The 17546-nt window shown below is 40.1% G+C and overlaps 1 protein-coding gene across 7 annotated transcripts in view; it reads left to right on the forward strand.

The window, feature by feature from the left end:
* The first annotated feature begins 6258 nt into the window (after positions 1-6258).
* The window catches only part of TOPAZ1 (testis and ovary specific TOPAZ 1), a 100910-nt gene continuing 89622 nt past the window's right edge, over positions 6259-17546 (forward strand). For 4 of the 7 annotated variants that reach the window (XM_043508975.1, XM_043508978.1, XM_043508977.1 and 1 more), the window contains exons 1-2: positions 6315-8790; positions 10265-12803. In XM_043508975.1, coding sequence (XP_043364910.1) covers positions 6930-8790; positions 10265-12803 — 4400 coding nt within the window. In that variant the 5' untranslated portion in view covers positions 6315-6929. Of the gene's footprint in view, positions 8791-10264; positions 12804-17546 lie in introns of all 7 variants that reach the window. The other 3 variants (XM_043508979.1, XM_043508980.1, XM_043508976.1) reach the window with 2 other exon arrangements.

Genomic DNA, 17546 nt, shown 5'->3' on the forward strand with positions numbered 1-17546 from the left:
TAACTATAATAAGAAAAGAAAAGGAGTACTTGTGGTACCTTAGAGACTAACAAATTTATTAGAGCATAAGCTTTCGTGAGCTACAGCTCACTTCATTGGAATGCATCCGATGAAGTGAGCTGTAGCTCATGAAAGCTAATGCTCCAATAAATTTGTTAGTCTCTAAGGTGCCACAAGTACTCCTTTTCTTTTTGCAAATACAGACTAACACGGTTGCTACTCTGAAACCTATAGCTATAATAATTTTTTATTGTTAGACAATCCTCTAGGAACTCTTTTCTTCCATTTTGAGAACAGGGGTTCACAGTTTGCACAAGAAGCAATTCAGTCTTCAATAATTCAGATTTCCTCCTATAGTCTATAATCAGTGTTTCTCAGCCTTTTTGATACCGGGGCCCAGCTTGCTGCCTTCCTAAACTGTGTCAGGGAAATCTCAGGGACAGGCACAGGTCGCGGAGAAACACTGGAATACATAATTTCTGATGAAAATCTCCTGAATGCTTCCTATGCTTCTGAAATTTTGAGTACCCATTTTTGAATCCATCTGTTTGAGAGGTTCATATACACTACTCTCTTGCCTTAAAAGAGCCAAAAATCCTTACCCTTTGACTTCACTGGATTTTAAATTAAATCCCTATTACAAAACTCTGCTAATTTGCTTATCCATTATGTAATTTCTTTCTGGAGCCAAATTAGTAGAAAGAGCAGAAGAAATTTTAACAGGGGAATTAAATCCCCTTTTCTTAGTGCAGCCCCATTTTACCATGACTAGAAGGAATGCTGGAGCCCACAGTTCCATGGCTGTTGGGATAGGACAGTTGATGCTTCATTGGATGAAATGGGACTCAAGTGGGCTTGAGAAGTAGCTGAGGTGGAGAATCACTGTGCCTAGCTAAGCAAAATAAATCTTAACCAGAAAGTAAGGGAAGGAGCAGGGAACTGCTGTTTCTGAAGAGGGGGATCCCCTCTCTCTGCTGGGCCAACAGGGATGCTGCAATGGTTTCTAAGCCCTCTGAGAGGTCAAGCTATTGTGGTAATGGAGGCACTATCAGGAACTGAGATATAAGGAATCCTACAAAGCTTTGGTGGCCCAAGAGCAAAGGGGTGTAATATCTACAAGGGAGCCTCCAGAACACTGATCCAAAGAAGTGCTGGGACCCCAGATAATTGCTGGCATTTTCTGCTGTTGCTGCTGTAGAGAAGGAGACACGCTGAGTACAGGGAAGGGCAAGTATTACTTCACTGAAGGTGCTGAAATATTTTTTATTGCAGGGTCTGCAGCCGTGTGATACGTAAATTCATAAGTTCATAGATTCCAGGACCAGAAGGGACCATTGTGATCATCTAGTTTGACCCCCTGTATAACACAGGTCACAGAATTTCCCCAAAATGATCCAAGAGCAGATCTTTTAGAAAAAACATCCAATCTGGATTTAAAAATGCCAGTAGTGGAAAATCTACCCCAACCCTTGATATACTGTTCTAATGGTTAATTAACCTCACTCTTAAAAATGTATGCCTTATTCCCAGTCTGAATTTGTCTCGCTTCAACTTCCAGCCCTTGGATCGTGTTATACCTTTCTCTGTTAGGCTGAAGATACCATTTATCAAATATTTGTTCCTCATATATATACTTAAAACTATAATCAATTCACCCTTTCCTTTGTGTTTGTTAAAATAAACAGATTACCTTGAGTCTCTCACTATAAGGCACATTTTCTAATCCTTTAATCATTCTTCTGGTTCTTCTCTGAACCCTCTCCAATCTATCAACATCCTTCTTGAATTGTGGACACCAGAACAGGTCACAATATTCCAGCAGCAGTCATACCAGTGCCAAATACAGAGGTAAAATAACCTTTACTCCTACTCTAGATTCTCCAGTTTTTGCATCCAAGGTTTACATTACCCATTTTGGCCCCAACATTTCACTAGGAGCTCATGTTCACACCCCTAAATCTTTTCAGAATCATTGCTTCTCAGAAGAGAAGCCAACATCTTGTAAGCATGGCCTACATTTTCTTCTAGATGTACACATTTACATTTATTGTATTAAAATTAATCTTATTTGCTTGCACCCTGTTTACCAAGCGATCCAGATTGCTCTGTATCAGTGTCTGTCCTCTTCATTTTTTAACACTTCCCCAATTTTTGTGTCACCTGAAAACTTTATCAGTGATTCTTGTATAATAAGCTATTACAATCCAAGGAATTACTTCCTTCTAACCTGAAATAATGTAATAATCACTTTTATAATTATACAGATGATTATTTAAATTCAATTTGTTGTTGCTCTGACCAAGAGTAGCAGCATCAAGATAGAATAAACTCTCTTACATTAAAATTACCATGGTCTTTCTGATTCTTCTAGAGATGCAGTTAATCCATTTAGTTAGCATTCAGTGAAATGCCAAATGTTAGCTCTTGATATTTATTGGACACAGTACAAATCTGAAAAGGTATTAGTTGGAATTTTGGTCTGTCTAGGTCAAACAGGAGTCTGACAGAACTACTTTTGATGCAACACTCTCGCCGTGATCTCATTTGATTTTTAAGTAGTATTTAAAATCATATCATAATGAATATTGCATCATAGAAATACACCGTGCTGCACAGAATGTGAACTGGACCACACTAGTAACAAAATCTCTACCCTGATTTACTAAGTGCACAGGCTGATGCCATAGAGTATAGAATGAGTACAAATTGTGTTGTGGCCATTAGAAGTTTGTTTTTTTAAGGAGAAAAGATTGGGGTATATTGAGAAAGAGACAGAGTTAGGCATACAACGCCACATGAAAAGAAGTATGAAGTTGAGAGTGGGTTAGAGAGACAAAAATAATCATCAGGAAAGAAGCATGGATAAAGCAGAGAGGAGGAAGAGGTGTAAATGAGAGCAGAGATCATGGTGGAGTGGATTTATGGAGTGCATTACAGGTGAGATGGAAACCTGAAATTTTTACAGAAGAGTGGAACCACGCTATTAGAGAGATCTGAGGAAACACTGTCAGAGTGTCAGGAAAGGAAAATGATCTCCAAGACAGCATTCTGATTACCCAGAGGAGAAAGAGATACCAATAAGAGCAAGAAGGCTGGAGAAAGGCGTACTGGATAATCAAAGCAGGAAATAATCTTATCTTATTGAGTCTTTAGCCTTTAGAAGGGTAGAGGAAGGACTACACTGTCCCACTGTGTGCTACATTTTTCATATTTTATTTTGCATTAATTGTAGAAGGATTGGGTCCTGCTTTCTTTTTATATTCTAAAGTACAATAAAGAAATTAAGGGGATCCTATAAAGTTGATTTAAACCTAAAATGTAAGTACTTTGAGAAATGAGATTTCACAAAACCTAGCAAAAACAAATATTTACATGTTCTTTTAAATTCCAATTAAAACAGCATTTTTAAAAAATGTAGACACATTCCTCTGTAGTGTTTGCAATCCGTATGTTGTTGAAGTATGCTAGCTAATGCATGGGAACCAAAATATGAAATTGACTGTACATGAAAGTGAAAATAACTAGTTTATTTTATTGTCTTTATCTGAGCTGAATGAAAAGAGTGAACAGTGCTAATTGTGCAAACTGAGTCAGGTTATAAAATTGTTTCCTTTTTAATAACATAAGGTTTTAATAATAGCGGTAAAGAAATTAGATTTTATGAAAATATTTTTAACCTCACAGTGTCTCTTTAAAGTCTTGACTCTTCTTTCAAGAATTCTAAAGCACAGTCAAATTGAGGCACTTAGACGGGCCCATTCCATGCCATCTTTTTTTAGAAAATTCTTTGAATGGAGCACCACCTGGTTTTTGCAACACAATCCATAGCTGCTGACGTGTCCTTTCTGGAGGTCTGCCTTCCCTTATGATCCTTGTAAAAGAGATTTTCAAGCAGCATGATTCAAGTCAGTGCTTACACTTCTTAACTGTTCCTCATTTTGAAAGAATCATTTAAAGTACACATTTACATCCATTTCACACAAACCTGGCTTGATCCCACTTTTCATTATTGTACATAATTGACATCATAAATACTCAATCTGAAGTTACAAATCAATAAAGCAATTACTATCACATCATTTCATAGTTCCTCCTCTATTCCTTTCTGTTGTGTCTCTCCCTTTCTTGATCTTTGTTACGCACCTTAAAAGCCAGTGTTATACATCTGAATTGGGAAAGGTTGAAATTTGCTCTCCAAATAGGTCAGACATTACACTTTTTTACAAACACTGGGTCTGAAGAATGCTGTTATTGCTGAATGCTGTATAGCTAAACCCTCTTATTGGATCTTTTTTGGTTCTGAGGACCTGGAACACCATACACTTCAGATAAAACCTTGGTTATCTGTACTCTCTGCCTTGATTAGCTTTAATTATCTGCCCACTGTCCTTTTCTGCAGCTAGTATCTTTAACACACACAGGCACTCAGTCTAAAAAAAGATCATAAGCAATAGAAGACTGCATACGGTTTGCTTCCTAGCCTACATGCTGCTTCTTCATTCACAGATGGCTTATGTTAAAAAATCTTATTAAATTTCCTCTGCCTCATTTGAATTAGTGATACATTATCTCCATTTTACAGATGGAGACATAGAGGCATTGTAAAATTGATTTGACTACAGTCACTTAATGAGCCAGTCAGTTGGACTAGTATCTAAATCTATTCACTCCCAGACTGTACTCTAACGCCTAGTTTACCTCATTAGTCCTATTATTTAGAATATATTAAAATAAAAATGTTTATTTACTATTCCCAGATCCCAGGTCTAGAGTTCCTGAAATGTTAATGCTATCAGGCAACAAGTCAAGGTGCACTGGATTTTAATCAGGTGCCTTCTCTTTCAAACATCCAAGAATAGCGTGGGACTATTGGGTTAAACACATTTGTTAAGGTATGTACAATGTTGGTGCCACTGCTGCTATTTTTAGTTTAAAATGATTAAATATTGCTAACTATAATTATTTTAATTTTGCTAGCATGTGTTGGTAATGTAAAACTCCTTTAGAATAATTCATTTATACCAGTGTACTATTCTGTACACTTACAAATTTTTAGAATGTTTGCATAATTCTAAAACATGGAAGAACATTTTTCTCTTACTTTGTGAATTTTGTGTCTAACAAATGAACTATCACTAAATTTGAAACTGAAGCTGTCTCTTTGGCTATGTCTCTCGCAAGCTAACAACTTTCCAGCATTGTAGTATTTACTAAGAAATACATGTCATCTCTTTGGAATTCTAACTTTCTTAAAAGTAGATACAGAGAATGAGCCAAACTCTGCTGACACTGAATCCAGTTCATTGTGGACAAAAAGAGAAATGCAGGCTAATTTCTTTCACTGGATAAAGCGCTTTTTTACTAATTTTGAGATGAATACCTAATGTTCTTCAAATTCATGTTTGAGTACACTGCAAACTGGCTTGATTTTTAAAAATAAGCATTTTGGGGGGTTTGCAGGTTTGTGAACTTATGGAGATAACTTAAGCAACTACCAATCCTCAACTAGTGTTAGGTTAAACTCTGTTACTTAATGGGTTGTCAGGTTCCATTCCGGGCCTCGCCTAGCGTCTAATCCATATTCGTTTTAAAGTAAACTTTCAGACCGTATTTAGTATCGATAATGTGCTATTTGTGATGATTTTGTATGTGAGCGTCTTGCTTTAAAGAAACAAAAAGAAGGGGAAAGGCTCCGCCACAAAAGGTAAATAACTTGTGACCGGATACAAACAAGGGCTACTGGTGAGGAAGCGGGGAGGTTGAGATCCTAACTAGGCAGTTCCCATTTTAGGCAGTGGAGGGCCCCGCCATTTTCCCGGGCGTCTGAGTAGGTCTGTAGCCTCCACGTTTTCCTTGCAAAGGGCCTAGAGATTCCTCTTTCTCTCGCCCGAGCTCTTGCTCCCTAACGCTGACTATGCCGTGCACGCTACGTCGCGCTTTTGTCATCCGTTTGCTCGGTTTACCCCGCCCTGGCTTGGACCCAGCAGGGACCAACCTCCCCCCCTAGCCAGCGCGGCAGCGGTCGGAAGCAGGTGCCCCAGGCGCACAGAGCCGGGAGCAGCTGAGCAGATCTCCTCGAGCGAGCGACAAGGAGACGGGGCACAGGAGCCTCGCGAGGTGCTGCGCCGGCTCCCGGACCCGCTCCCTAGAGAAGCTCGAGAAACACTGCGGCTGGCGCCGGTCACGCGCCTCTTTCACAGCTCGGCCTCAGCCCTGCGCCTGCGCAGCTCCCCGCGGCCGTGTGATCTTGCGCGCGAGCGCGGGAGGGGGCGCGGCCTAGCCCTGGCGAAGGCGCTGGCTGAGTGGTGGGGCGGGGCGCTGCGGGGACACGGCTGGAAGCGGCCGGGCAGGGTGAGCAGGCAGGCAGGCAGGCAGGCGGGCGTGAGAGAGAGCGGGAGCGGCTGCTGCTGGCTGTGAGGGGCTGCAGGCAGCGGTCCTGCCCGGGGGCATCTGTATTTGAGCTCCCAGATCTTTAGTTTGTGGAGGGCGCGGAATTCAGAGCCCGCGGGGCGGCGTGGAGCCCCTGAAATCGGCAAGAGACTCAGACCAAGCCCCGGCCAGGCACCGCAGGCGGCTGGCTGAGGGTGGCTGTAACTGTTCCTCCCCTGGCGCGAGCTCGAGGGGGCGGTGTGTCGCGCGGGGGGCTGGGTGATCCGCGCCTACTCCAGAGGCGGGCGGAGCTTTCCCGCAGAATCCCGCTGCTCTGCCTCGGGCGCCGCCGCTCAAAGTCGGAGCCCTCCTGGCGCCCTGGGAGCTGTTTTTAGGAGGCTGCTCAGGTTGTCCCCGAGTTTCCTCACCATCGGTCCTGCTCTCTCCCCAGATACTGAGGCTACTGCCAGGTTGGTTTGTAGTATAGCTGCAGGACGTGGCTGCTTGCTTCTAAAGGCAGTTTTTCTGCAGAGCCTGGGGGCCCTTTCCTTGCCTGCGGGATGCCACAGCTAAGACCTCGGAAAGTGCAGCTAAGTAGGGAGGCACTGACTGCTACGATGGGGCCCTGCCCACAACCTGTAGATGCAGGGATGGGTGCGCACTCTGGGGACTTCTCTGCGGCCAGGGGGAACCCTCAGCGGGAGGCGAAGAGGAGAGCAATGCATTCCTTATCCTGCTCTTCATCACCTATCCTGTTCTCCAGGGTCCCATGTGAGCAGCTCCCAGGAGTAGCATCTATGGAGGAGCAACATGGGACTAATACGAGGCTTCTAGGTAAAAGAAAGGAAGGGAGACGAGGCCGCAGAGGAAGAGGCATTGCTGCTGCTGGAGGCAGAAGAGAAGCAGCTTTACAGGTTTCAGACCATGCTGCAACTGAAGTCTGGGACAAGGTGATGGTGCCAGTAGGGAGGAGTTGGGAAAAGGCTATCCATAGAAAGAAAGGACAGGGATTGCAGCAGTTTTCCTCTGGAACTAGGTTGGAAGAGAAATTGGCAACAGAGATTGAGGGAAAACTAAGTAGTAGCTGCTCAACAAATTTGGGACTGTTGGGACCCCAAGAGGGATTAGGAAGTCCAGGGGAAAAGAGCAGACATTCCTTAATGGAATTAAAGTTACAAATTCCATGCCCCAAGGAAGAACTGGTGAGCCCAGAGAGGAGTGACAGATGCACCTTGTCAGAACCAGAAGTGCTGGGGCCTGGGAAGGATGCAGGGAGCCTGATGGCACTGGATCTGCAAATCTCAGACTCTGAGAAGGAAATAGGGAGCCTGAGTGAGAGGAGCCAATACACCTTGGTAGAACCGGGGCTTCAGGAGGAAGTAAGGAAGCAGGGAAAAAGGGGCCAGCGCTCATTTTCAGAACCAAGAGTGCTGAGGCACAAGGAGGAAGAAGAAAGCCCAGTGAAAAGGGACAGATGTTCGTTGGCAGGGACAGAGTCTTGGGTAAAAACAGGGAGCCTGGGGAAGAGGGGAAGGTGCTCCTCATCTGTCCCGAGACCCCAGGAGAAAATAGGGAGCCCAGTGAAGAGGGACAGATGTGTTTTAACAGAGATGGGGGAGTCAGGGCCTCTAGATGAAAAAAGGAGTCTGGGAAAAAAGGGTAGGCAGTTTTTGGTGGAAGTGAAACTAAAGAGCCCAGGGAAGAGAGGCAGACACTCATTGGGAGTGCTGCAGCCACAGACACTAAGCCTCCGAGAAGAACCAGTAAACCCAGGAAAGAGGCTCAGGCGTTCCTTGCAACTACAAAGCTCAGGCCCCCAGGAGGAAGTAGGAAGCCTGGGGAAGAGGGGTAAGCACTCATGCACTACTGAGGAATCACATCTCCAAAGCTCAGGTCCCCAGGAGAGTACAGGTAGCCTAAGGATAAGGGACAGGCATTCCATGGTGGTACTGCAGCCACAGAGTCTAGGCCTCCATGAGGGAGCATGTAGCCCAGGAAGGAGAGGCAGGAGCTCTTTTGTGGAACTATGGCTACCAGGGCCCCAGAAGGAAGCCTGTGGGGAAAAGGGTAGGACTTACTTGGAGGCGACAGGAACCTCAGAACACAGGAAGAGGAGCAGAGGCTCCTCAGCAGATGAAAGGGTGAAGATGGTGACCCGGGCTGCTTCTCAGCCAAGGCTGATATGTGGGAAGGATTATGAAGACCAGCGCTGGAGGCAAGGCAGGGGTTCTGCTGCTGGAAATACTCGAGGGAGCAGACGAGGGAAGATGGAGCAGCAACAGGTTGTAGGGCAAGAAGTGGGTTCTACACCCACTGATGATCTGTTCAGTAGTAGAATAGAGGACAATGGTGAGAGACAAAAAGATGGAAAGGAAGAGGCTGTGGTTTCAGCTGAACTAAAATTAAAGATCAGAAAGCCTAGTAAGATCTTATTCTGTATCTGCCTATATATTTATACGTTGCTGTCTTATATCCATACCCCCCACTTCCCCTGCGTATATGTTGCTGTCTTTCTTATTGCTCCTCTAGTTTGTAGGATGCTGTCCCAATTGCTTTACATTCTCAACCCTATTGCCTCTTTTTAAATACCATTCAAAATAATATCCCACTAGCAACAGAAACAAAAAATGCACTTGCGAGTGGTGGGTTTTTTGCATGTTAGTAGTGATTTTCTCAAAATGGGACAAATTGAACTAGAGAGATATTTAAAAATGAACAAAGTTGTAAATTTTGCTGAAAGATACAAAGTAAAATCTTCATAAGAGGGAGAGATTGTAAATATACCTGTAAAATGAATCCATTTGTGAAGGAATTTCTTTCTAGTGAATTGGAAACTTGGATCAGGTCTATGCGCATAAATATGCGGGTTGGGAACTAGGAGCATTGTTGTTGCCTCTAATTTCTTGATGGAAATACAAACTTTTTTCTGTATTCTTGTTAAAAATAGTATTATGTATTTGAGTCCTTTTTCATACAGGCATGATTTATTGCAATAGGAAAAACTGTAAGAATGAAATTATGACCTATTTTGAAAATTTAAGATCTTACTAAACAGGCACCTTAGTTTAGTGGTTTTCAACCTTTTTTCATTTGCGGACCCTTAACAAATTTCGAATGGAGGTGCGAACCCCTTCGGGAATCTTACATTGTCTGTGGTGTCATCCCCCCACCTCCTCTGGCATTCACGGACCTCAGGTTGAAAACCATTGCCTTAGTTTAATTATTTTGATACATTATGTGAAGTATTATTAATTTTCTCACAAAGTTTAACCAAGATGTTTTGAGATTTGCATTGAAATGTTCACAAATAGTTTTTAGATCTAATGAATACTTCTTGTTAAAAGAACACTAATTTGCTTAGTATAATAAAGAATGTGTCTTTCTGGTTCTTCTTGAACAGGGACTGTAGTTCTAAAAATTTATTAAATTTTTTTTTTGCTCTTTGCTCAGGTGATCTTGAACACATTGTAATTTTGAATATATTTATTTCAACACATAATATGTGAATAAAAGGTTTTACCTAAAATTTAAAAGTGGGAATAGTATCTAACGTTATCTTGCAAAAATACGTTAGTTTGATTTGCCAGTTGGGATATGTTTGAAGTTACTATCAATTCTTTCAATTTTTTTTCTTATAACAGCCTAGCATTCTGTAAAGACTTTATATAATAGATATTTTAAGCCAGTTAATATGCTAGTTATTTTCTTTATGTAAAAATGTTAGTCAGAATGTAGCACAACTACATTTCATCTCTATAGTTTTTATTTGGTAGATAATAGTCTTGAAGAACCATGTTTGCAGTATTTTTTCTAAAAAGGCAATAGTTCAGTTTTTTCTTAAAACACTTGTATTAGGGTGCAAGACTGACTGTGATTCTTTTTTTTTTTAAATCAGCAAAGAAAAAAATAACAGTTAAGGAAGACTCAGATGCACAGGATGGAAAGCAGCTAGAGACTAATCTAAATAAATCAAAAGATTATAACGTAAAGAAACCACTAGTAGCGTACTCGGAATATCTCCAGGTAGCTAAGTCAGATGGAACTCAGAGCAAGATACCAGTATGCCCCGGTTTAACAAGGGGATTTGCAGTACAATGTAACAGGAGAAGAAATACAATCACCAAGATCAGATGTTTACAGAATTTGGATGTAAAAGTAACTGAAAATAAAGTGACAAAGAGCAGACTGGTAGAGTCTGAGGATGAAAAGTGCAGAGAAGCCCCAAATTATCATAATAGCATGCCATCCACAGTAGAAAAGAATCCAGTTGTAAAATTATATGACTGTCGTTACCTTAATACATTTGTAAAGTCTTCAGTTGATGCAACCAACAGCAGTTACCAAATTGGTGGTGGATTCTTGCATGTAGCACAGGGTAAGAGAGAGAGGTTTTGTCCTGACAGTGTTACGGGACAGAGTGACATGAATAGCAAGCTTAATGTAATGCAAATTCCCACACAGAAAAGTATATCATTTGATAAAGAAGGAATATGCCAAAATAGAAAAAATGGTCAAAATGAAAACAGTAAGTGCTTGAGGGAAAGAAAGTGGAGTATTGATAGAAAGCCCAGGAAAAGGATGAAACTTTTTGAAAAATCATCAGTCCAGAATGTTCTCCCAGTTATGAACAACAAATACTGTGAATATGAGTTACATACGGAAGATAAAACTGCCACAACAGACTCTTTAGCAGTTTTAGAGTTAAATAGCAATGAAACTACTTCCTCATCTTCGTTTGATCAAAAATCAAATCCCCATCTAGAACCAAATACTCAAGGAGCACAAAATGGTTGTACTGCCTCAGTTAATGGAAAAATGCACTTGAAACCCTGTACAACAGAAGATAGTTTTGAGAAGAGACTTGAGCTATCTGAAATTGCAAAAGGAGAAAAGGGTGGTTTTGATTCAGAAAGCATAGAACAACAAGACCGCTTGAATACCTCAAATAGTCCAGAAGTGGTTACTTCGGTCAATGACCACATTTCTGATTACTACAATGATGCCAGTTGCCAAAAGAGAGAGAGGATAGTGTCAAATGAAAAACTGATAGTTAATGTTGAGAAATTACAACTATATAGCTGTCAAAGAATAGTACCAATGTCTGGTAAAAATGTTTGGCCTCGTGAATCATGTGCTAGGACTTCTGAATGGTTTCATAAAAATCACGTGTCTCTCCTGGAAGGAAAAACTTCAACTTCTGGTTCTCAGGAATGCTCATATGAAAACAATACTGAAGCTTTAAGAGATATGGTTTTAACTGATAACTCCAGGCAATTAGATCGAAGTATGCTAGAGGCAGAAAGTGTCAAAGAATCTGCATGTAAAATAATAATGGATTCTAACATTGAATGTCTGACTTCTGTTAGAACACCAGAGTCATCGTTATTGGATATTTGTGGGACTTTGAGGGTCACCTGTAATGAAAATCTAGAGTCATCAGTGGATAGTAGTCCCATAGTTTCTAAGTCTGAAGGTATCCGTGAAGCTCAGGTGACCTTAAATTTGGCAGTAAAACAAAAGCAAAATGATAAAAACAAAGGAGCTTTAACAAAGAAAAATCTGATGATGGCTCTCCAGGATGGCATACCTGAAGATGACAATATAAGTAAAATCATTGTTAATCATAAGACATCAATGGTGAAAAAAACAGTTACAATTCCAAACTTAATGAAAATGTTAAACACAGGAAATCTATCAAATTTCAAAATTCCTTTACGCAAAAATAAAATTGAATCCAGGAAAGTGGACTATATTAGATCATTAGATAAAGAAACATACAGTCCACTGGAACGCCTTCACAATTCTGCTGCTGCTCCAGCAAGGCAGAACAGATCCAAGGAGAATTCCTCTGTGGTAGTCTCTGAGCAGCAACCTGTCTCTGAAGAGGCCGATATCTCTGTAAGCCCCTTAAAGGAAAATGCTGACCAAATGAGCAGTAAGGACTTTGGCAGTGGTGATTCTGAAAGTCTTTCAAATGAAATGAATATACTTTCTGAACATGTTTCTACATATCAGTGTGCTTTTCTTGAGGGAGAATTGGAGTCATCTGCTCTTGAAGATGTTACTGACTCTTCTGGTACTGCACATATAGATCAAAGTCGCACACTAGATTATTCCAGTAAAACAGTTGACCATTCTGTTTCATTAGAAATGCATGATGATGATAAAAAGAAATCAAGAATGGATCTTTCACAGAGTAAGATTAAAAACTTTCCAGATGTTCTTAAGGCTTATGAAGATGATATTCTTGTGATTGATGTAATTCAGGATGACCCTGACCTTTTTGGAAACACTGATGAAGGGGAGCTTGCATTCACAATGAACCATGTGACTGAAAAGTGCTGTAATATCAGTACTACCCCAGAGGAAAAACAGGATGTCAAGCCAAAATGCCTTGTCCTTCCAGAAACTAAGGATTCAAGGGATTACTTTAGGTATGCATATTGTTACTTTACCTTCATAATTATTCTAGTGAGTATGTTGAGACATCAACTTAGTTTACTCCAAGTATTCAGGTTTCCCCAAAAACACTGTATATGTGTATGTTTAGCAGAGTGGGCAGCACAATTATGCATTCAATGTGAACAGAAACAATTTCATGAAATTGAAAAAAAAAATCAGTAAAAATGGACTTTGGGAATTGAAACATTTCTTGGCAAAGTTCTGAATCCTAACACAGTGTATGGTTACTGCATGAGAACCAGAAAGTAAAACTGATTATAAACCAAAGTAACTGAATTGGTCAGGCTGAGCGAAATGAAAAAAAAATGCTGAAAAGTACATTAATTATTTAAAATTCTTTTTAAGTAAGGTGTGGGAGTAATACTGGTAATGCTGTAATGATGTATTTATGAATTATCTCATCAGTGTCCCCTTAATGATAGCTTTAGGTTGTAGTATGGCATTTCAAAATATTTATAACTTTTTTTCTGTGGCTATAACTTCTGCTGTTTCTGCATTCCCATGCGTAAGTGATTTTGGCTATCCAAATAGCCATACATTTTTCTCACATGCTTAATAGTTTTTAAAACTATAATTTATCTACTCGGTTCTAGTCAGTATTTTTACCAGTCTTGCATTTTGGTGTTTGATCTACACATTGAGATCATAGGGTACAGTAAGGGGGCGAGAGGAGAATTAAATGTACTAGCAAACTTCTATAAATGGCAGCTCACCATGTGTGTGTGATTCAGTAGTTGATCAGCCCTGAAGTTCTAGAGAATATTTAATAAGTCTCTCTAAACTCAAAATCTTTTTATAGCTGCTTGATATATTAGCTGTTGTACAAAATTGGTCATCTTATGAGAAAAGTATAAAACTTGCATCGAGGTTTATAGTATACAGAATTTTCTCCAGACCTGAAGACAAGTGCCTTCCCCTTCAATTTGTGTTTGCTTCCTCTGTGCATGCTCTTTGCTCCCTGTCATCTTAACCTTTTTTAGGTTAATACTACAACTAACATTTTAAACTATTTTTTTAAAATATTGCCAATTTCTTAACTGTCAAGGAGGATTTCAAGGTATTTCCCTCTTCCTCTCCTGAAACTATGGTGAACAAAGGATGAAAGTAGGAATTTTGCTTAGTGTAGTGCTGAAGTGTGTGATTTAAATATCCACTTTAAAGTGTAATTTTAACTGTGTATCTTGGAATCTAACTTTTGAGAAAGTAAAGTAGCAGCAGCAGCAAAAAAAACAACCCCAACAAAAACAAATCCAAAGACCTTTAGGAAAGTTTCTTAATGCATGCAGATAAATGTTGGTCTCAGGGTTTGACAGTTTAGTGCTCCAAGAAGGTGACATAATTATTAATAGAAAATGAAGTTTTCTGTTCCCAGAACAAGTGATAGATCATTGTTAGTGTTGCAACAATATTTCTCACATGTTGCCTTACCGCTGATCCTTAACCATGAGCTGGGGGAAATATGTTTAAAGCTCAGTTACCATACCCATTTATTCCTTGCCCTTTTTACTGGGGGCATCAAGAATACCAATTAATGGTGTGTTTTATGATATGAACATGCGTTGCTAAGAGCTGAATGGAGATCACATTGTTTCACATAATCGGGATGTCAGATAGTAATACTGAAATCTTGTCAGATTGAAATCCTGTGTAAAGCTTTGTATGCCCATTACCAAACTCCTGAGACATCCAGTCCACATGGGCTTTCATATGCTTATAACCAAGAGTGATAGCTTGTGGTGACTGCTGTAGTTTGAGATCCCAGTTATCACATGCTCATAACCAGGGGTCAGGTTGAGCAGGGGAAAGGTAGGGGGTGCTCTTCCAAGATCTTCCCTTGTAAGGCACCAAAATGAGATGCTGCCCACCATGCATTTTGCAGATGTTCAGAATATATTTTTGCGTGCTCTCTAAGCTCCACTGAACTCTTTGAAGTTGGCTCCCCCTTGGTGGGGTTTCAGTGTGCCATGGGCTTTGCTGGGCTCCTTGATTCGAGAAACTCAAAATAATTGGTGGTATCTCCCAAATGCCACCCTCTTTTGGCATCAAAACGAGACTTGACTCACAATATATTGTATAGATCTGTCATTCTTCCTCTCCTTACATGAGGAATGAAATAATTGAAATGTCAACATTATTAACTATCACTGGGATATGAATTAACATCTTAATGAAAGAACAAATATCAGACCTATTGTTCCCAGTTTCTAGAGACCGGATTTTTCTGCCTTGGTGATGTTTGGTTCATGTTTTTGATGTTTTCTTCACAACTATAACAGCTAGAAAATTTGTTTTTTAAATAGAAGCTGTGATTCTGAAGAACAAAGTAGTAGCTTCAGAGAAGTGCTGGTACAGTTAATTTGTAAGCACACACCCCCCCTCTCCCACCTGTTGCAGAACCCAGGCTCATTCCAAAATACTCATCTTTGGGCTGAAACTTTTTATTCTTGGTCTCTACCCCAATATGACTTTTTGGTGTTTGAAGGAGAAAAACGTCAGTTAAATTTTCCTCGAACAAAAAAAAACCCCCCCTTAAACAGTCATCAGGGAAAGCTAGAAAAAACATTTGAGAACCGTTTAATTTTAAAACTATCCGAAATACACAATATCATGGTGCATATATAGCTGAAAATACTTTTTAAAAGGTGGCCTTAAATGTTGATATGATACAAAGCTGGCTAACTGTATAGTGATTTACATAGCAGGGCTGGTCAAAACATACAAATGCTTAAAAGCTGGAGTTTGTTTGTTTAGGCCATGAGGCCTAGAGTAAAATACTCAGGGCTGGGAGCCTAAAACTTCTGAGCTCTTTTCCCTGTTAGTTGCTGTGTAATATTTACTTTTATATAGTACTTCAATAAAATTTTCTTAGGTTTCACAGCATCTCTATACAGTACGTAAATGTAACTCCCATTGAATAAATGGTGAAATTGAGGCTCATAAATTAAGAACAAGATTATCCAAGGATTTTAGATATGGGCACACTCTCTAATTCAGGCCTTCCCAGTTGATGGCCGGGGTTGGCAGTCTGGTTGATCCAGAAAAAGATGATACTTCACCCAGCTTGTCTCTTCAGTGAAAATGTAGGATTCTGTGTCTTGTCAGAACCTTCCCTTGATTTGCCATAGAAAGTTAGTTATATCTGCTTGCCAATTTCTTGCATCATACAGTCTATAATTTATGTTCTATAACTAGCTTTTTCCTCCTAACTCAAAATCGAGGAGCTAATAGACTGTTAGTTGCTATAATGGGCCAGTTCTTTCTTGTCTCTAGGCTTCTTTGAGGAGTCAAAGCATTGAAAGCATGTGAATGGTAGTTGCTGTATCCTGATGAATCTGTTCTCTGTGTGCAAGGGCAACTTTAAGGGTTTACCCTTTCACATTTTTCATCTCTGGTAAGTTTTTGGACATAGCAGTGGAAACAATTCTGCTTTATGAGTTCCAGCATAGCATTTTCTAGCTTCAGTCACACTGATGACTTAAGTTGATACAATACAATATGCCCTGTGTCTTGTCTGTTTTGATCTCTTTAAGAATGACCCTGAGTCTGCTTCTTCAGTGTGTGGATGACAAGCAAAATAATCTCTTTTTGATCATTGTCTCCAGTGTTCAGACCTGACTAGCAAAGCAATCTCCATGGTGAAGATCACCCAAAAATAGCTCATTTGCCTCTAAGGCATCAACAAGAGCTCCTGTACTTAAACAGTAAAGTGTGAAAATTGTTCTAAATTCAGTCTTTATGATAGGGAAATCTCTTTTTGCTACCTAGAATAGAAAGTTCACAGTTTGTGGTTGATTCAATACACAATAACGTGTAAAGTTCTTGTCTAAACTTGGCCTGCAGCATGCCATTTGAACAGCCCACATTCACTATACCATCTAAATTCAAGCCAAGCATGTTTGACTATAGCTATTCTAATTCCTAGACCTTCTAATACTATTTCTATGGGATACCATCAGCTGTTCTATATTTCTAATGTGCTACATCAACAAAGACAGTATATTTTTCAGTCCTGCATGAATGTGACGTACATGGGCTCGTTACTCAGATGTAGGCCTATGAATGGATCATCAGCAAGTACAGTAATTAATCTCAATTTCTGAGACAACCTCAGTTGTTTTTATAAAGTCTTTCACACTGGATACTTATTTTAAGATACTTTGAGCCAAGATTTAGGGCTATTTTTGGCTTGCCAGTTGCAAAGTATTTCAAATCTCTAAAAATAAAATCATGTTTGGCCGGTAAGCAATGATAACCAGGTGGCAAACTTCTGGATCTCCCGACATTAATTTTACAGGGCAGTTAATAATTGTGAACAAAATAACACATTGTCTGATCCTTTGAATTTCATATGACTAGCAAAGATGTCACATACATGTTGTGGGGAGAAACATAAGTGTAAAAAGACTGCCTTTTATCAGAAAGCTCCGTATAGTTTCTGCAAAGTAAACATGTTGTTTGACGTGAAACTCATGGATAATTAACTGTCTATGAATTTTTGTCAGTCCACTGAGGTATTTGTATTTAAGCCAAGAGTCTGTATACATCAACTTGCACATAATGCAAAACCTTGTACTCTGTTTGCTAAATTTCCCCAAGGTAGAATGTTTGCATTCCTACCTGCCCCCTCTGATCACCTTGCTAAGACTGGCAGCTCATTACTGCTGTGCCATGATGTTTTGTGCAGTTTCTTGCCTGCTGAGTAAGTCTGGTTGCAC

Source organism: Dermochelys coriacea, chromosome 2 (genome assembly GCF_009764565.3).
Source record: "Dermochelys coriacea isolate rDerCor1 chromosome 2, rDerCor1.pri.v4, whole genome shotgun sequence".
Lineage (NCBI taxonomy): Eukaryota > Metazoa > Chordata > Testudines > Dermochelyidae > Dermochelys > Dermochelys coriacea.